The following is a 21,892-nucleotide window of genomic DNA, read 5'->3' on the forward strand; positions in this document are numbered from 1 at the left end:
ATTTTTAAATATCCATACAAATTCCTATTGAAAGACATATATTAATTTGTCAGGTGATTCTTTTCTTCAAACAATAAAGGCATTTCTTATGAAGGTTTTCTAAGAAATTGTGCTGTAAGTTATAAAGAATTAAGCATTAACCCAAATGCATTGAAAGTTCAACATCAAAGGTAATTTTTTTTTTTTATTGTTCTTTTAAGGTTGTCATATCATTGATGGCTAATGTCAAAAGGTTAAAAATATTAATATGAATTGACATTGCCTGCAATTTTTAATCTTCCACACTATGCATTAGGCTTGGGGAATGAATCAAGTTTTACTAAAGTGATTTTATTGGGATAGATAAAAAATGTAAAATATATAAATATATACAGATCTGCAAGTCATAAAGCCTTTGTAATATTTGTCAAAGCTGAATAGAAACATATGTTAATATGGAAATTATACATTCTAATACGTAGTACTAGTATAACTTGTGTGGACCAGATATACTGTATGCAGTGAATCAGTACTAAAAGTACTTTACAATATATGGCCATGTAAATTTAAATGTTTGGTATGTGCATAAGTCTGTGATACAAGCATTCAAGATAAGATGACAGGTTATATAAGAAAATAAAAATTACCATATTTACAAAAAAAGTAGAGTTCAAGCAATAAAATAATACCTTGGTACTTTTTAACAATTTTTCTACGGAATTTATCATGATGGACTCCATCCACACTGTCTATTATTATTCCAAGTAGTTTTACCACACTCCCTTCAACAACATAATTCAGCTTCGTAATGAATACTGAAGGCTTTCACAAAGCTGAATCATTTTTGCCAGTGGATAATCAGTCAGTAGCAGCTATTAAAATGATTATACATGTACTGTTCACTCAGTACCAGCTATTAAAACAAAAAGTAGAAAAATAATAATATACTGACAATATACAACAAAACTGAAATTAGTGATACATTTTGTCTGAAAACTGAATCTCTGTAATATAAAGAACACTTCAGCTGAATTTTCAGCCTAAACTTGGTAGTCTTCAGGACGAAGAGCATCTGGATCCCATGCTCGAATATTTGCTAGTGATTTGTTGAGTTTGTTACACCATACAATTCTTTCTTCTTTGCTGTCAGCAGATAAGAGATGCCTGAAAGAGTCACATAAATTTATCTAGTACTGAATATGAAGCACTCAAATTAGCTTTGTCTATAATTGTGTAAAAAAAAAAAAAAAAATCTGAAAACACATTGACAGATTAGTAGCACTTTCAGTTTATCCTGATTTGTGGGTCTGGCCTTCAATAATACAAACCTGAACAATAAAACTATCTAAAAGCTTGGGGTAACAATAGAATTTCTATTCTAAACTATATTTTATGCTTGTTCAATTCAAGATGTATAGGCAAATGCTATACTTAACAAAATATTTTAGCTACTAAAGAACACTGATAAACTGAAGTATCCATGTGTTCTTGACTGCTGTTAATGTAATAGTGGAAATTGTTAGGCACGAAATATGTTGTATCCTAAAAACATCTGAAGAAAATACTGTCTAGAATTCTTCTGTGTTCCTATACAAACACTAATGCTCTCAATAAGGCAAACCTCCTCCTTCAGAACCTCCAACCCTGCCAGGTAACAATGCTTATGGTATAGTAAGTACAACTTATTCACATGAGGTAGAATGAATGGTTACTTTTATCACTTCTAAATCAGGGATATGTGTGTGTGTGTGTTTTTTTTTTTTTTTTTTTTTTTTTTTGGGGGGGGGGGTTACTCGGTTCCCTATTAGGTGGATAAACACCACCAATGGCAAAACAATCCAAGACAGTTTGAAGTGTGGATATCACTACAGTTTCTGCCTGGATAATTTTGGAATTCTCTTCTGCCAATTCAAAAATATCGGCAACTGATTTACTGTAACAAATGCAGCTTAACCTGTCCAAGAATTTACAGATTATATTTGCTACTTGGAACACAGTTTGGCATCAGGATGCTACTAAATTATTTTGTGAGACACTACGTTTAGTCACTGAGCACTGTGTATGATACAGTAAAAAATTAATTAAATCACACAGCATGACCTTTGCTAGATCTTCAGTGAATAGTGGCCATACTGAAGGTTAAGTTACAGTAGTACAATAAAGGCAATATTTATATGCATAGAAGCTTGCAAAACACTTGCAATCAGCAATATCTGTAACATCCTACAAAACATACTATATTGACAGTTGGAGAACTAACATGCAGCAAAAAAAAAAAAAAAAAAAAAAAAACACACACACACATGCAGTAACTGGTGGCTACTTAGCCTTTAATTAGTCACAAGATAAGGAGCATGAAGGTAAATATCAAAGAATCTTCCTAACTAATAACTAAAATTAATGCTTGTGCGTGGAAAATGCCATTAAAAACAACATTCCTGATGAGAGGAAGCAAGTCCAACTTCAAAAAGTAACAAGTTTCTGCAAAGTGAAGTCTGACTAGATTATATACAAGCACTATACCAAGAGAACATTAAAAAGGTTTAGTAGATATTAGTTAAAACATTCCATTTATGAATGCCTACACAAGACTGCTTAAACATCTACGGGGGTCTACACAACTGAAATGTAAAATTTAAGCCAAAGGCATACCTAATTCTATAGAATGAGTGTTACATCAAAATTAATTTTACATTGGTTTTTGTTATCAGGTCATAATGTAACATTCCATCCACTCTTCTTCTAGTGGATTTGCTGCCTCCAATTTTATCTGCTCAAGGTATTCATCCACACCATCCCTACATGATTTTCTGGCCCATCCTACTGGTACTGCCTATTACTACTACTATGACTTTACTGCTCCTTTCCTATTATTAAATCAGTTCAAACCTGTGGTCCCTATATCTATCACCTATTATGACAAAATACATTTTTTTTAATCACCTTTATATTTTCCATTGTCTTTGTAGACAACTGTGTGTCCACAAGCACAAACCATGAATTTCTGCATAATTTATATTTTTATTTACTATAGTAGATTCACATCAACCATGCATTTGATTTCTAGGCCAGTCCCTTACAACGCTCCTGATTGGCTGTTGATAAGCTGGAATCTCTGAGTCTCTCTCGAGAGTTCACATATTCAGGATGTATGTTCCACCTCTCCTGAAAGACATATCCCTCAGGAGAGGTGGAACATACATCCTGCCCATGTGAACTCTCTCAAGAGACAGAGTTTCTACCTCTGTGATTGGCTCATCAACAGCCGATCAGGAGCATCATAAGGGATTGGCCTAGACGTCATGTGGGTACAAGATACTCCAATTCCTTTTTATACAAATTATCCTACATTTACCCAATGCCTATCTATAATAACAATATAAACAGCATCATCTTTGCTTCCTTTCCAGTTTCAATATAATCAATTTCACAATCACTGGTTTTCAATTCTCTTTTCCCTTCCTCTTGTCCATCTTATAAACATTTAAAAGACCTCTCCTTTTAATTCACACGCCAACTACAGGTCCTCTGCATAGTGTGCTCTAAGGGGGCTACCTTCTGCATCTTGTACAAATTTTGTGTGACGATGCAGTAGATGGTACTACAGTTCTCTGCAACATCCCTCTACCTCAAATAATAAAATCTAATATACTATAGTCTGTTTCATTTCGTTTGTCCAATCACCAACAAAGGTTTTAGGCAGATGTGGCATGTGCATAGCTAGTTCTCAATTGGTTGAAATCCACATTCCTAATATTGTAGGCTTACTGTGATAGAGACGGATAATGTTCCTTAAGTATTACATTCACCTGAATGCCTATTATATATATACATACAAACAACCCTCACACCTTATATAATTAACTTGCCAATTTATATTGATAATATAACAATACAAACAAAAGATGGACTTAAATAATTATTTTTTATCTCATTGTAGGTACATAAAAAGGCTTCTACCTATGGAAGTTGAAGAGGTATTTTAATAATTTCTTGCATGTAAATTACACAGATAAGTTAATATTTGAAATAACCAAGAAATATTGCCTATGAGGCTGTCTAGGGTTTGGGGGAGGTAAATGGAACCACTGCTGTATTGGCTGGAAGGTGGAAAATTTCAGATACAAAATTGCATGATAATGTGGAAGTTTTGGGATTTATACAGAAAGGGAAATAGATTACTTACTACGGGGGAAAAAATGGGTTATAATTGCAGGGAATGAGTTTGTGAACAAGTTTGTAAGAAAAAGTCTAATATTTCCTTATTTAAAAGTACTTTTTTTTTGTAAATGTTATTAAAGTTTAATTTTTCTGTTATAGGAGTCTAACTTCTCCCCCTTCCATCAAAAGGAGAGAGCGCTAGTGTGTTTTGGTAAGGTATTGAGGACACTTGGTATACTGGTTATTTTATGGAACTGGAAAAATATGTAGATACCACAACAGAGTTTGTTGTAAAGTTGTAATCCTAACAGGAGCAACAAGTGGGATTGGATATTGTACTGCTTTAGACTTGGCAAAGAAAGTATTGTGTTGCAAGGTTTGTTACATATGTTACAGACCACTTTATAACTAGAACAACATGTAAACGTAAAGTTATGGAACTAACAATGTTGATCCGACACTTCATTAGTGTACCATATTGTGTCAAGGTCAGGCTAACCTAATCCAGATTCTAAGGTACAACAAGCTACCATAAAAATTGACTCTGGTGATTTAAGCAAATCCAAAATTGGTATTTGAATTAGTTTTGATTGTACTATGCATTTTCACGTTTGAGAGAAATACAAGAGAAAGGGTTCAACTCATCTTGTAGTTTGCAAGTTTCAGATAACAAAAGGAAAAATTCAGTCCCTAATGTTGTCGATTTATTGTGATAAATATACTGTTTTTTTATTCTGTTTTGTTTTGCAGATTAAGTAGTTATGGAAAATTGTGTGCTTGAGTGTATGTGAGGTGTAAAAGTGGAATATTTTCCCAAGAAATTATTTATTTTCCTAAGAAAATAAGTTTTATTGTTTATATTTCATGTATATACACATACATATTTACATAGTAATAATTTTGCTATTTGCTAAAGAGTTGTGAAGGGACCATTTTCTTTTTATAGAGTAAATTAGGACAGTAATACCTCAATCTTATGAGGGAGATCTCTATAGGTCCTCATACAGTTTCCATATTTGTAACAGATTCGGTTAGAAGTCTGTTAACTTAAGGCCTTTGAAGATTAAGTTAGCTTTGGCAGCCATATATGGCTGTATCAGTCCTTTTATACTGGCTATGTAAAATTTTGATTTGAAATGTCATACCATTCAGACTAATATTCTATATACTAATTTGTTTAGTTAGCCCAAACCAGTTTTACATGGTTATAGGGTAATGCTTCTAGAATAATGCACATTAAAATAGGAATAGTGTTTTTTCTAGAGGGTTACCTATTATAGGTCTCTACCTAATAGGCATATTTAAAACTTTTAAGGATAGAGACCATGCTGTTTTTTAGACTACTACTACTGGTAGGATATAAAAGGAGATTCTTACTTAATCTGGTTAGGCTACAGCCTGTCCTGGGTTTAAAGATATAGGCTGCATAAGAATTCCACTACTATTATGTAGCCTTGCCAATAGACTACCATATCAGTATCAGGCCCTAGTCGTAACAACTGTTATTTAATTACACCTATGCTAATGTTTATATCCAGTCCTAGGCTATTTAGGCTTAACTAAAACTCAGTACACCAACAATAAGATGTTTCGTAAATTGCTCTCTATTAGCCCAGTACTATAGGGTTTTGACTAATCAAGATTATTCTAGATAAAATGTAAAAGCTATATCATATAAAACCTGAGAGTTTCTTACATGCAAACTAATAGTCAGGCTAACATTTTGTCAAATCCAATTTGGTCTACTATATATAAAACAGTAACTTTCTAATGTCAAACTTACTGACGCGATGAAACTATAATTAGGCTACCACTTAGCATAGGTTATTCTAATCCTGATTAATTAATTAACCTTTAAAGGTATGGGATTAAAAAGGTGTAGTATGTAGCCTTTAATTAAGTTAGTCTACTACATACCTCATAGCATAGTATTTGGTTTACTGTTTTTGGTCTACTATATACAAACAGCAACTTACCATGTGAACTGTAAACCTAAGCCTAGCCAGGCTATCCTACCACCTAGCCTAGGTTACTGTCTAATTAATCTAGATTATTTAATTCCCTTTTAAGGGTATGCACATGATAGCTAACAGTATTAAGACAATGCTTAAGTATACAGGATATGTAAAGGCAAAATGTCTGTAGCTTTTTATCTAATCCCAAGGTCTTTGGTGTAAACTCAGGCTACTGCTTAGGCCCACAGCCTAACAGGGTATGTCCTGATCTGAAAGGACTATCTTTTATTAATAATATATAATAAAAATTGTAGGACATTTCTGTATATAAACTTCTATATAGAATGATAAATTCTTCAAAATTTTTGCTTCTACAAACAGCTAACAATCATTATAAAATGTAAGCATCGCTGACATGTGCTGGTGAAAAATCCGATTTTAGTTTTCTACTTGGATGTTTCCATGAACTTCGGTACTGAAATCAATGAACGAACAATGAAATTCTTAGAGCTAGCAACCCTAAATCGTTAGTGCCGATGTGTGCTGGCAAAAAATGCCTTTTTACGGCTTTTCACGAACAATAAAATTATTGTTCCACAGTCTAAATTAAAATTTTCTTAACGAACTTAAAATTATACACTTAGTTTTCAACTTATGTATATGTTTCCATGAACCTCTGTAATGAAATTAAGCAAAGAATGAAATTCTCAAACTAGTCTATCATAAATCATAGAAAGCATCAACAAATGCTAGTGAACAAAGATTTCTAGTTTTTCACACAAAATTGTTCTACAGTCTAAACTAAACAACTTTTAATTGTAACTTAAAATTATGCACTTAGCTTTCAACTTAGATACTTCCATGATCTTCTGTAATGAAATTGAAAAGTGAAATCTTTGGAGCCCTGGTTTCTTTAATACACGTATGTAAACATTTCTTCTTGCGGTTTTTGATATAGGTAAACTGGGTATTAGCATTTGGTGAGGATAATAGAAAGTGCCCTCTTATCCGAGTCCAATTATATTCTACCACGTGTTATAATGTTTATCATTACAACACAAGACTAGTTAAGAGAAATCTTTGACATTAGTCTGGTCACCATGGAGCTCTGGATAAACCACAGACAGGATTATTCCTCAAGGACGAGATAGCGACTAGGCTGTCAAAGAGAGACAGAACAAAGAATTTCTTATATATGAAGTTGAGAAGACTCCTAAAATTAGATCAGTTAAAAGGGGGAAAGAAGAGAGAAACAGTATGTATGCAATCTTCAGACACTCCTATATTTTTACTGACCATTTATTTATTTTTTTAATGGTAATGTACCAAGTTAATTTTTAAATGAAATTACAGTAACTTTAATGTCAATTAAGAGTTAGCTTAATACTTAGGGGGCATGATTAGGGTCATATTTAGTGTTCCAACTCTAGAAGTAAGCATTTCTTAGCATTTTTAGAGAATGTGCCAAACTTATGCAAAAATTCCCCTTGCTCCAGGGGGTCTGGAACCTAACCTCTCATAAGTTGGGGGTATTACTGTCTTAAGGAATTTTGTAAGTATAGCCTTACATGTTCTTAGTCGACACCATCTGTCTGCTTTGTCATTTGCCCCCAACATACACTGGCACCCAATGTGGGTCTCGATTCACAAGAGTAACGTAACGTAAGTAACTGGTAAGATGGCAGAAGAAAGAAATATGGAAGGTGCGAGTACGATGATAGAGGGGGGAGTAGTTGTCTTGTCTGCAAATGGAACAGCTGCCTGAGGTGGCAGTAATGTGCCTTTACGTAATACATACTTTAAGACGAGGAGCATCTTTTTATATAGTTTTAATATTTTCCCCATTTTTCCTCCTCTTGCTTCCACATACTGTAGCCAATTCTCCAATGACTGGCTCTCCTTTCAAATTGGTGAGCTGTGTGTGAGCTAAATAAATGAGATCCTTGGTCTACATACTAAACTGATTAATAATAATCTGTTTTTAAAAAAATACTTCATCTTCTAATAACTCTAATAACCCTTCACATTGCTTTCTCCATTGGTACTTCTTCCGTAAGTTCATATTAATTCTCTTCACTTATAAGGCTCAAAGTACTGGATCCACAACATAATTTGTTCCTTTTCAAGTTCACTCTCTCCTTTCCTTCTTTAATGAGCCCTCAAACTTACCTCTCTACATCCCTTATGATATTAAAAAAAAAAAGGTTTCTCCTTTCTTTTTGCATTCTGGTTCTGATTCCATTCCTCCTAAATCCTTTCTTTGATCAACTTTTTTTACTTACCTCCTAATTTCCCTACAAATCTCAATTGTTTTTCCTGTCTAACCTGAGCCACACTGCAAAGTTTTTACTTCCAATTGAACCCATGTTCAGGCTGTACAATAATTATACAATCAGAAATATTCTCTCATGCAGTTTATGATTAAAACATGCCATATATAGCAATAAAACCTACCTAGTTACTACAGATGATCCTTGGACTTCCTGAACCAAATTGGAAACATCTCCACTGTACGCTGGACGCAGGCAAGTCAGTTGGAAAGTGTGCTGTCGTGCACACACATCTCTGGATACTAATTCAACACGCCTTGTAGTACAAGAACGTAGGTCTATTTGTCCATTTGCTTCCTGCAAAGAGTATCAGTTGCATGCAGGGGGATTTGTAAAATTGTGACTGTTTTCAAAAATCTCAAAACAAGATATTGATAAGGTGCTCATTTTCTTGCACTTAACATAATAAACAAACCTGAAAATCACAGCAGCTTTCAAGTTAAATATAATTTATTCTGAGAATGCTTTACTGCAGCCTTAAATGTATGCATAGGATATAATACTACTGCCTCCTACTACAGTGTTATTTTTCTTTGTAAAAATAACATATTTTACACTTGGTTTTCTTGAATGATTGATTTTATAGACTTTTGGCATACATGTCAAGCACTGGGGCAACTAAGGCCATTCAGTGTTTTTTGCTTTGTGTGGTTAATTTCTCTGATGGGACTGGCCTAACTAGTGTACTTACATAACTAAATGTACTAGCAGTACTACACTTGAACTTCCACTTGAAAAAGTAATTTTATGAAATGTAAAAAGTTCACCTGGCTGGCAATGTGAGATGTTTTCTTAGAGTGTAATTGCATGCATAAATGTACTGTGCCAGTACTTCAGAATAGGCAATCACACTACTGCAAACCACAATTCAACAAATGTAAAAAAATTAGTTCCATACATGAATTTCTTATTAAGAGACTGGGCCATGCTTATCTTTTTTTCAGTGTGAGTAGTATGTACTCTGAAATTCAGCCTTGCTTATGTTTTTTTCAGTGTGTGAGTACTACATACTCTGAAATTCCACTCTTACATGTACTACAAAATAGGAAATCACAAACCAAACTTAATAATACCAGTTCCTTATGTAGTTTTAAAAGCAACTGAAAATGCTTCTTATTTCACTGTGCCAGCACATGATCTGAAATTCTTATGATTTGAGGTTAAGAGAGGTACAATACCTCAGCCTAACATATTAATTTGCACTTGCTCACCTCTCTCTTCTCTCTCTCTGAATGAAACTAAACCACTGTGAGAGAAAATACAGAAACGCACACAAGTTATGTAGTTTACCTTAATGCAATATACAGGCAGTCCCTATATTGGCGGGGATTCCGTTCTCGGCGGGGTACTGATAAGCGAATACCACCAATAACCGGAACTCAGCAGTTTATGGCGCCAAGTTTCAGTTAATGGCGCTTCTTTAAGTATGTTATGAGGCCATAACACTATTATCAGCACTGTATGGTGCCGATAACTGAAACTTGGCCTGTTATGGCGGCATAAAACTGGATTGCCATTCACCGAGTCTGCTGATAACCGGGGATTGCCTATAAATATGCACACATTCCCTTCCTTTGACAAATATAAATGTGTGTAACATGGTGACTATTGTTACACTGTGAATATTGTTTTGTAACTTACATTAAAAAAGAAAGTTAGTTGTCTTTTTTTTTTTTTTTTGCAAGTTTTGTCAATTTTAAATACTATTTTGTAAGCATGAGAAGTTTGAACTACTGCAATCACTTACATTTTTGTAATATTATACTGTCCAGTATTGAACAGACTTTTGTATACATTACTTATCTGCTACATTATGATTATTTTTGCTATGCTACCAATTTAGATGTATTTCAGTTTTTTCTTATTTAAATTGATTTTAAGTGTAAAATAAGGTTTGTTTAAGTTAAGAACTATGTACTTACAATTCTGACAACTGTTACGTCATCTAGAAAATATTAAAGTGCACGATACAGTATAGAATCTTTGTTACTTGCCATACAGCCACATCCTTAATGTATCTAAAGAGTTGTCATTCAGAAATCATATGAATCTGTCTATTTAATCACTCCGTCTCTTGCATTATATATGGTTATTTCTCTCCAAGATTTGATAAAGCTAATTTCCCTAATGAATGTGATGCTTTGCTTACTTATCCAATGTTTCAACCAATGTGTACTGCAAGATAAACTGAGCTAAAGTAGCATATATATTTTGGACAGCGTAAAGATTCTGTAGATTCTTGTATTCTATACTACTTCCTATTATCTTTAACAAGTCCAGGGCAAACACAAAATAAGGATCAAATATTTAGATTTTTAATACTGAGGTACCAAAATGCCAAATAATACCTCTGTATAAAACCAGCAGACAACTGCACACACATGCTCACATGCCATGCATATGGTGCGTTTTTATTTTCAATTATACCTCCTGTATTCAACACCTCCCAAGACCTCCTAACAATTATTATTACAAGATGACAGATCAATAAAGCTTACAACATTCCAGTTTACCCCTTTTCTTCCAACTACTGTAACTTTTTTTTGATATAGAATATATTTATTTTGTTTTAAAACATTCCTCTCTAAACCATATAAAAGTAGTAAAGTCTACCAGTGGAAAATTCTGAAGTGACAGTTTGAGTTAAGGCATCATTCATATGTTTTATATTTGATTTTATGTAGGCAGTCAACAGTCATTGGCGACCTCAGTTATCGGCGATCTGGTTTTATGGGGTTTGTCTAGTGCTGAACATCACTAAAAATCTATGATTTCCAGTTATCAGGACAAATAATAAGAGTATCGGTGCCAATACATACCTACAAGGTGCCATTAACTGGTTATCGGCACAAAAATCTGGTTATTGGTGCCATAAAGAACCCCCTCTGATAACCAGGAACTGTCTGTACTGTGTTATTGCAATATTTCATATTAAAATATCTAACATGCATTTTTGCACACTAACGTGAAAAGACACTTTTCACATTACAGTGGTCCCCCGTATTCGCGGGGGATGTGTACCAGACCCCCCCGTGAATAGTTAGAATCCGCGAATGTTTGGAACCCCTATAAAAACGCTAAAAACAGCCTATTTTGTTAGTTAATTTAAAACTTAAGAAAAACCACTAAAAATTTTCATACTTGGTTTTTTTAAGTTTTATCACAAAAAGTGCATTTTATGATGAAATTGATAACAAAAACCAGGAATTTGTGGATATTTCTCATAGAAAAATACCGCAAATGTGTGAATTTTCCGCGAATAATGCAGGGAAACGTTCCCGAGAGAAATCCGCGAATGTGTGAGTCCGCGAATCCGGAGAACGCGAATACGGGGGTCCACTGTATATCAAAATGGGCAATATTGAGCTCAAGTCCTAAATTCTCAGGAATTTTATAATTAAATGAATGTTAACTATTTTTACACTGTTAATCTTGCATTCATTCTGTAGTTGCATAGCCAATTAATCTTTAAAAAATACAGCATGCATTTTTCACTGATTTTAAAAGTTATCGTTTTCAGGTGATTCTTGTATTTATATGGCTTTTTAACATTTGTTGCTGGCCAATGTCATGTTGCATTAACAAATGTAAGCCAATTTCTATTTTCCCAATTATCCTCAATAAAAATCTCCATAATGACAAACTTGCGTAACTGGAGGTTATGTTATTACTGCCCTGCGACATTAACTAAACTTTTCATATTGCTTGTAAAAAATTTTCCCCTTATCAACTAATTCATTGTTTCAACCTACAAATACTAAAGTATTTCTCAATTTCCTTCCACATATATAACCCAGATCAGAAAAATTGCAATTCTCTTACTTTCTTAAACTCATCATCAGGGTAGCGCCAATATCGAAGGAACATTCCACTGAGAACACACCATCGCCGGTTCCAGGCTCCAAACCCTCCAATATCTTCAAACATGGTGAGGAATCCCCGTTCGGTGATACCTCCCTCAAAACTGCAGCTAACACGCATCAAAAGATGACCATCAAGTGGTGAAGAAAAGGGAACCTGTAAATTGTCACAAAAATTAAAATACTATACCAAGTGAAATGCAAATTAAGTACAACACGAAGCACTTCAGTTTTAAGGGGCAATAGGTTTTGCAACCAATGAATGGAAAAATATTCCTTAACACCTGGAAATTACTTCAATGTCAGAACATTCATGAAATTAATGTAGCTAAAGTGCATTCCTATTGTACTTCCAACAATGCTTAAATTCAATGCCCTCAGCCTTTCACTTGTCACCAATTTCTTTATTATTTTCCCGCTTTGTTGTCCAGTCTTTCCTTAGTTTGGTCTTTCTCTAATGCTAATCTTGAGCCCTAAGCAGACTGGAAGAGTGCAGTATAAGCTGAAGATAGTCAACAACTGAAGACAAAATCCAGAGTGGCATTAGGTAAGAAGTCATCAAATAAACACAAGACAGAATCCTAATTTTTTTTTACTGATTTTTTCTCCCCATCAAGCATCCCATATTCATGAGGTCAAATCCTGATGCCTAGGTGCAATTGCAGGCTCCCTTTATCTCTTAAATGTAATTTCATACATTTATTACAATAAAAGTGTGTTGTACTTTGTATCATAGTTTAAAAGAACTTCAAAAACTCTTCAGCTTGATTCACCAGCCTATGCAATCAGGATATTTTTGTAGTTCTTTCACAACCCCAAATTACTTTATAGGGTTTGTGGTCTCTTATTTTCAAGATTTAGCTTCTGAGAGAGTAAGTGAGTGAGTCTGCACCAGACAATGATGAACATAATGAACGTAAAAAAAAGTATATCAAGTTTAACCAGACCACTGAGCTGATTAACAAGGGCTGACCCAAAGGAATAGATATTCTCTATGTGGCTAGGAACCAATTGGTTACCTGGCAACGGGACCTACAGCTAATTGTGGGATCCGAACCACATTACATCGAGAAATAAATTTCTAATCACCAGAAACAAATTAATCTGATTCTGTGTTGGCAGAGCAGGCAGCAAACTTTGAACTACTGAATCAGTAGGTGAGCACAAACCCCCTCATCCAACAAGGAACTAATGAATCTAAAAGAATTGTAATGAATTCATATATTCAAAAATGATAAAGCAAAGGTGTAAAATCTTGACACAGAAACAGCGATGTAAACAGGATGTGTGAAAAGTTGCTCTTGGCTACTCTCATTTCTTTTTTCTTCAAAACTTCAGAACCAGTTGTAAAGGTGGCAAAACATCAATTAATTCGGAATCGGAATCACGATACCAAAACCGAAGAACCAGGAAATCATTAGATACAGGTCCAGCTACTGATTTCTTTTTTCTCCTTAATCAATCTTCTACACTGCAAGATTCTTTGATGCTTAACATACGCCATCATATCTACGTCAGTCCAAGACTTACATAAGTCGCAACGAGAAGTCAAGTCACGAACCTGTCCAAAACAAGAGTTACAAATGTCATGGGGTTCATACTTCCTGCTACTAATCCTTGTCTCACAAGCTGGGCAACTCCTGGTGTTGCTAGCAGGAGGAAGTCAAACCATCTTGGCTATCCGTTGAACAGGTCACCGAGTAAATCCGGGTCGCACATAAGTTCGTCAAAATAAAATATATTCCACAATAGAATAAAAGTTAATTCACTGATTTCATGAATTTTATAAATGGTAAATAACATAAAGCCAAATTAACAAATAATGAGAGCTTTAAAGGCACAAAAAGTTTAGGAAATTTATAAAGAGTGGCTGTGATGTAAACAACACAGGCGTTCGTTAACAACTGATTTTCAAGGGAAGGTTTTGTAACTGTCGACAGCAGTGTTGCCAACTGGCAGACAGAATTAGAGGTAACAGGGTTGCCAATGTGGTAAATTTTGGTGCAATTTTGGGGGATTTGGGGCTAGGTAAATTATTTTAAGGTAATATTTATGAATTTTACTCTATGCTCTAGAAAAATACCTGCTTCCCACTCCCCCAACCTGTTCCCATATGCCCTTACTGTGCAACATCTGTTGGGTCTTCCATTAGTTACTTGTTCAACTGCTTCAGTGTTACATAGTCCCAGATTCGTGTTAACTCTCAGGATGGCAAAAGGAGCAGACTTTTCTGCACGATAGTACATACATCCAGTTCTCATTTTTATAATACCGGTCACTATTGGGTGGTAGCCAGTCATTCACCATTGGCCATGACTGCTGGCTGTCTCATGCTAAGTTAATTGTTGAGAGACCATTTTGTGATGTCACTATGTGTAGGCACGTTACAAAATTCAGCCACAGTCCGTGGTCCACAGATCATGAATAATACACGTTATTAATCTTAAGTTTGTATTCATCCATTTTTAAATAAACATCATAAATGTACAATACCCTGCAAATATCTCTTAATCAAAGTTGTTCATTTCTGGATAGCAGTTTATAATATAAAAACTGGAGCATGACATATGAGTTGCATGTTTCTTGGGTAATTATCAATGAAGATATTTTGTCAGCTGCAATTATGGTTGAATACACTGCAACTATAATAGAAATATTTGTATGTTAGTAATTAATTTTTTTAGGAATAATGGATAAGTACAGGTCTACAACTAATGCACTACATTTACTACTTTGTATGGTCCACGGACTGTGAACAACTTTTATAATAGTAGTGCCTGTTTATGAGTGTGTAGTGTCATTCATCTTAACTTACATGTGCCTGATGCTTTGCTTGCAGATTTTTGTTGTCCACAGCATATCAAATACTTCACAATGAGTGCAAAGAAGCATAAATACATTGCTGAATACATTCAATTTGGATTCGTGTCCTTCCAAAATGTGACACCGTGTGATATGTTAAAAGACTGAGCAATGATGGAATGTGACCCTCCCACTTGGAACGCCACTTGAGGACAACATATCCCGCTCTAGGTGACAAGCATAAGGCATTCTTTGAAACAAAACAAGACTCCTTGAAGCAAGCCAAGTTGGAAAGTAGTGGGGCATTTTGGCAACGAACTTCAAATGTTGTTGAGGCTTCCTGTAAGACTGCCATGTGGATTGCAAAAAACAAGAGGAGCCATAACATTGGGGTTTCTCTCATAAAACCAAGCATACTTTGTACAGCAGAGCTTGTTTTGGGGAAAGTGTGTGAACAGGCTTTCCCTAATTTCACTATCAAACAATACGGTCGAGGGAAGGACTGATGAATTTTCTCAAGACATCAAAGATCAAATTCTTAACCAAGTACGAGATTCTCCCGTTTTTTCCATCCAGTGTGATGAAACGACTGACTTTGCTCAGTGTTCTCAAACTACTGACGTATGCTTGTTTCAAGTCAGGCAAAAGTGTAAAAGAGGAAATGCTGTTCTGTCACCTCTTGGAAAACTCTACAACAACAGAGGATATTTTTCAAGCCGTGTCAAACTTTTTTCAAGAAAACCAACTTTCATGGGATTCGCTGGTAGGAGTGTGCCCTGATGGAGCAGCTATGCTTGGTCTGCAGTCTGGATTGATTTCAAGGGTAAAAGAAAAAAAATCCATCTGTTGTAGGTACGTATAGCATACTTCATTGTAAAGCCCTAACATCCAAAGCTTTATTTGCTGAAATGAGGGATGTCATGACTGGCTATCAAGGCAGTAAACTTTACATCAAAGCTGGCGCCTTAGACAATTGTCGCTTAAAACTGCTGAGTGAGGATATGGAATCCAAAAAAGAAGCTTTGCTGTTTCACATAGACATAAGATAGCTGTCAAAAGGAAACATGCTTGGACAGCTTTATGAACTTTAAGAAGTAGCAATATTTCTAGATTGCAGCAGAAGGCAGACATCCATGACAAATTCTAGTTTGAAGGCTTTCAGCTTTCTTTAACTTACCTGGTGGACATCAAAGGATTGAATGCTTTCAACCTTAAACTACCATGAAAAAAACATCATAATCATCAAGCACCATGACACCATTTGAACTTTCATGACCAAACTCGACCTCTGGAAGTGTCGAATTCAGCAGGGAAATACAGCCAGTTTTAATAACCAAGACTCTGCTCTCAATCACAATAACCTTGATTCTGAGTTCAAGAAACAAATAATAACTCATCTATCTGCCTTGAAAGCATATTTCATCAGATACTTCCCAAACCTAGAAGAGCAGTGCGAATTATGGAAATTTATCAGGAATCCACTTCAATATTAAGTATCTGATGTTTCAGATGAAGTGCACAAAGAGTTTCTTGAGGTAAAGTTCAACCCCATAGCTAAAGAACATTCAAAAGAACTGGATCTTGAAACATTCTGGGTCAAATACCTTCTTTTTACCCTCTAATCTCACAGCAGGCTCTTAAGATAGTACGTATGTTCAAATCCGTGTATCGTTGTGAAGCAGCTTTTTAAACTCTCACTGCTCTGAAGACCAAAAACTGAAACAGGCTGAATGTTGAGGGGGACTTACACTGTGCACTCTGGCATTCAACCACTCATTCAAGAAATAGTAGCTAAGAAGCAGTCAAGTATCTCACTAATTCATTCCCAACAGAATAAAACCACACCTTCTCTTTCTCTTTTTTTTTATTTTCCCTTAAATCTGGGACAGAATTTTACTCATAGATGCAAGGGGGTATGGAGGGAAGGACAAACTCTTGGAGGGGTTGTGATAATAGTTGAGCCCGTTGTTATGGATGGGTAGGCCTTAGTGGGAAGCAAAGTACGTATTTCAAAAGTTACTGCAGCCTGGAAGACATGTACAGACTTAGCTAACTTAATGATAAAGAAAAATGTCCCATCAGCAGATAGAAACATAGTCACTGGCTAGTAAAATGGAGATTTTAGAAAGGTGTGGCCACAGATTAAGATTCACAGGAAGATTGTATTGAAAATAACAAACTGACGGCAAGATGTGGTATCAATAAGCTGAAAAAAAAAAAACTGAAATCCCAAAGATAATAATAATAATTTGGAAATGTGATGAAGGATGAGGAACAGCTAGCAAGAATAGCAGTGGATATGAAAATCACTAGGAAGAATACCTGTAAGACCCAGCAAATCATGAAGAAGGGGGATAGAATCAGTTCCAATGACTTAAGACCTGACAGGAGTTCAAACAAAAAGCACAGGATAGCTAAAAGTAGAGAAATTATGAACCTATTTTACACTATTTCCATAAAGGGAAAAACTAAGGTAAAAATTTATGATGGTAATGAGCTAAATATTTAAAAGGGCTCCTGACCACTGTTGAAAGATAAAAATCTTCTTTGATTTTTCATGGTATGCAACTGATACATGTTCCTGATAATCTCAAGAAATTTCAGACCATCAGTACCTTTGTTCACAACATATCTTACCTTTTCGAGAGTCCAAGCATTTCTAGTTAATGTTGCTATGTTCAAATGACTGAAGCCCACCAACTGGAATGAAGAACTTCTCACAGCATAAGGTCCACCTGGGGACTGTATTGAAGGTGATGCCATTCTTGATTCACTTTTTTGAAGTCTCTTCAATGGGGTTAACTTCATACGGCTTTGTTCCTGGAAATTACCAAATAAACCTTTAAGTTGATATATCTAAAAATTTACCAACTATACAGCTTTTGGACTTGCAGACTTTTCATAAACAATTTCATTGAATATTTTTTTTTAACTTATAGTCAATTGAGTAAATCATATATGACTCATACAGGGTGAAATGTTAAGAAAACTATAAGTTTTTGGTTGGTACAAATTCATAAAGCAGTTATGCCTTAGTCAATTCTAACATCAAATTTCAGTGCTAAAACCTGAAAGAAAGCTGCACATTTTTACCTACAAATTGCATACATTATTCACGGTAAAGAAAATGACATTTTCATGATAAAATAAAGTTTTAATTATACTTATCCAGTAATTATATAGCTAAGAGTTTCACTCACTGGCAGTTAAAACTTTGAAATTTGCAGGTTGCGCTATTTTCTATTTTCTTGGTTAGGTAACAATGCCCTGCCCATTTTCAGGGCAAGAGAGGAACAAGGCAAAGAGCTCAGTTTGTTTATGCTCATCAACATAAATCCATGCGAGGGGACAGAGGGTGGGCTCCAATTATACAATTACTGGGTAAGTATATAATGTAAACTTTTTATCATGAAAATGTCACTTCACCCATAATTATATACCTGATTCCCACATTGCGGGACACTGAGGAGCATGGATAATTCTACCTCAATCTACCTCATTCATAAAAATACATAGACCAAGAATAGGAAAACTTTGCTGACATTAATTAAAATGTTTGTTGATTCTTTACCTGATAAGAGAGTTGTAGCAGGCAAATACTGCCTCTAGTTGCCACTCATTTTATCATGTAACGGTTTAGCGGTAAAGCCATGTAGTGCCTATTACATAATGGGACCTTTGTAGTGAAGGACAATTCCTATGGCTAACAAAGGATCAACATTAATTGCACCTGCCCAGGGCCCAGTACCAACATATCACCAGAAAACATTGTTACCTAAGGACACAAGGAAGAGAGTTTTTCTGGTTAAGTTCCTCAGACTAAGTTCATGCATAGATTCCAAACGAGATCCAGACAATCACTTTAACACAATATCCATATTCCTAGGAGAATCTTTACAAGAGGTATCACGCGATCTAATGAGATCAGAGATGTCTGGGTTGGAGGACAGGTCCAAGCCTCTGTGACAGAACACTGATGCTAACATGGCCCTACAGCCCTTGATGGTAGAGGAAGACAAGTTTCTTACTGACCTTGAATGAAGTAAAATATCAAGTATTTGCATCACAGAGGTCTTAGAAGAAGAGATGTTGGAATTCTTACACCACTCTCTGAAGATTCTCCACTTATTCTGTTACACGTTGCTAGAAGATCTTCCTTTACACATAGAGATAGCCTTTGAGAATCCCTTAGAAAACCCCTTCTTTCTAAGGAGTTTCTGGACAGTTTGAATCCTGTCAGGGCCATTGAAGACAGAAGTGTGATTGTCTGAGTAGCTGCTTCTTTTGAGGAAGCAGCCTTGGGAAGTCCACCAATAAATCTAAGATCGAGGAACCATTCCTTCGATGGCCAGAAGGGGGCCACCAAGATCAGAGAGACATTGCTGTGTACAAGGAACTTGTTCAGCATTTTCCTTATCAGGCTGAACGGAGGGAAAGCATACAGTTCCTTGTCCGACCAGCCCAGAAGAAAAGCATCCAATGCCCATGACTGTGGATCTGGAATTGGTGAACAAAATAGAGGGAGACAATAGTTCCAAGATGTGGCAAACAAATCTATCGTCGGTTTTCCCGTTTCCAAAGGTCTAGGCAGACCAGAGGATCCAACGTCTATTCCGTCTGCTAAAATGTTTAGCTTCCCCTGGACAAACCTAATGACTAAAGACGATGACAACTTTGAGCCAGTCTCACTCGACTATGAAACCCCGCACCAACCAGTGGCTATGCCATAACACCTGGCCGACTACAGATGGGCGAGCAATGTCCCCTAAGGGCGGAAAGGCCGCCAAACATGATCCAACCAACGCTGGATACACAAATACTAAATCAAGACAGGAAGAAAGTACTCCCGGAAACCCCAGAACCAAGGCTGAACCCATATTGAACCCCTTAAAGGAGGAACAGAAATAACCGAAGAAATGGGAACAAAAGAAGGAAGATCACCAACTATCCTACTGAAAGGAGAGGCTACGGACACAACTGGTACTGGCACAGACAACAATGGCGAAGATGAACCACCAACTGCCGTAGCACCCGCAATAACTACGGAGGAAACCCCACGGCCCAATCCCAGTAAAGGATGAATATTAGGAGTTGCGGAAACTACGGAGGAAACCCCACGGCCCAATCCCAGTAAAGGATGAATATTAGGAGTTGCGGAAGACTCCGCAACCGCCAGTGAAACCTTCGGATTAGCCGGCTGAGAACTACCGGACCCATGGAAGGAGATAAAACAGCCCCGCCAAATGTACTACACCCTCCCCGAACTCCGAAGAGAGAGGGATCCACCGAAACACTCAAATTACAGGACTGAACTGATGAAAATTCTTTGCATTGCAGTGTTAACGGCATGGAAAACAGAATGAGCAAGAGAAGACCCCGAAGAATGAACCGATAAATAAGATTGTGTAACACAAAGATATTAGGAGAAGTTTAGAAGAAATTGGGAGAATGGGAAACACAGAAGTAGCAAAAGAGGCCATAGTTTTTAGAGAAAGACATAAAGGGGGAACTAGACCGACTCTGTTCCCCCTTTATGATCTCTGCAAACATCATTAACAACTTAGGAAAATTCTTCAAGACATGATCGTGAATACAGGCAGTACTCAAGTTACGATACCCATCTTACGATAATTCAAATTACGATAGGGTTAACAATAATACCGGACGACAATATCTTGAATAGGCATCCCATATTTTGCACGCAGCTGACGCAGAAAGCTTGCAATCAAGCAACGTGAGACCAAGATACAATCGTTCAACCTCTCTACGTCCCTATCTTTTTACTATCTTCAAAGTAAATAAGTTTAAAGTACGTTCAAGAGAATGATGAAAGCGCTATCTTAACGTTACACTTGTTGTACAAATGTGCACAGCCAAGAAAATGCGGCAACAACATCCGATATGCCTATATTTCAACAATCAATGAAAGAGCTCATTACTGTTGTTTTCACACCGATAAGATAAGTAAATTAAGCTCGTATTACAGATGACGAGTTAGAAACTAATGGAATCGCTGGATTTACGCAATATATAATGAGAAGAGAGAGAAAATATATTTAGTTCACAATAAGGTACATTACTGTCATATTTTTTTTAACACGTCGTAAACGAAAACGACTTCATTTTAAATTAGTGAAGTATCTAAATATTCTTTAATGTTAATTAGGAACAAGCACATTTGCTGAGAACAAGATGGTTATAAGAAAGGAAGTTGCCTCTGGAGCAAAGGAAATTGATTAGTCTGCATCTGTTACCAGCCTAGGTCATGCCCCCATTACGATAGGGGTGTATGCTGACACAAAGCTTTTTAATGTAATTGAAAAGTAATAAACTATACATTTTTAAGAATATATAAGTGTAAATCTTTATTTCTATTTAATATCAATTTCAGTTGTAATTGTAATTTTATAACAGCTGGTAATATGTATGTAAATATAATTGACCTAAAGCTTAATGTAATTACCCAAAACCCGACTAACGGAAATTCGTCTGCTAAAGGGATGAAGACGTCATACTACTGATATTATGTCACCCCAGGGAAATTCTTGGAAGCAATGAAAAGTAAAAATTCATTATGACTCCTGATTTATATGCTACAGGACACTGTAATTTAGCTAGTAAAATGTCAACAGTTAAAAAAACCGCCTATCCGCAAGACGACAAACACGGTATAGGTGGGGAAGAGCTGTTATGTCAGCCATAGTCGGCCCACCAGGGCAAGAATGAGTTACTAAATACGGTGACGTAAACTTGTATTTGCCATCAGCTGATTCCAAGCAAAACTGACCACTATGTTAATATTTCA

At 35.8% G+C, this 21,892-nt stretch overlaps 1 protein-coding gene across 1 annotated transcript in view; it reads right to left on the reverse strand.

Annotated features, from left to right (window-relative positions):
• Positions 1-303: 303 nt before the first annotated feature.
• LOC135221165 (anillin-like) overlaps positions 304-21,892 on the reverse strand; it is a 286,604-nt gene continuing 265,015 nt past the window's right edge. Inside the window, exons 24-27 of the mRNA XM_064258989.1 lie at positions 17,725-17,907; positions 12,248-12,442; positions 8,550-8,722; positions 304-1,143 (exon numbers count right to left, since the gene is read on the reverse strand). Coding sequence (XP_064115059.1) covers positions 1,020-1,143; positions 8,550-8,722; positions 12,248-12,442; positions 17,725-17,907 — 675 coding nt within the window. The 3' untranslated portion in view covers positions 304-1,019. The remainder of the gene's footprint in view (positions 1,144-8,549; positions 8,723-12,247; positions 12,443-17,724; positions 17,908-21,892) is intronic.

This window comes from Macrobrachium nipponense, chromosome 2 (genome assembly GCF_015104395.2).
Source record: "Macrobrachium nipponense isolate FS-2020 chromosome 2, ASM1510439v2, whole genome shotgun sequence".
NCBI classification, from domain to species: Eukaryota; Metazoa; Arthropoda; class Malacostraca; order Decapoda; family Palaemonidae; genus Macrobrachium; species Macrobrachium nipponense.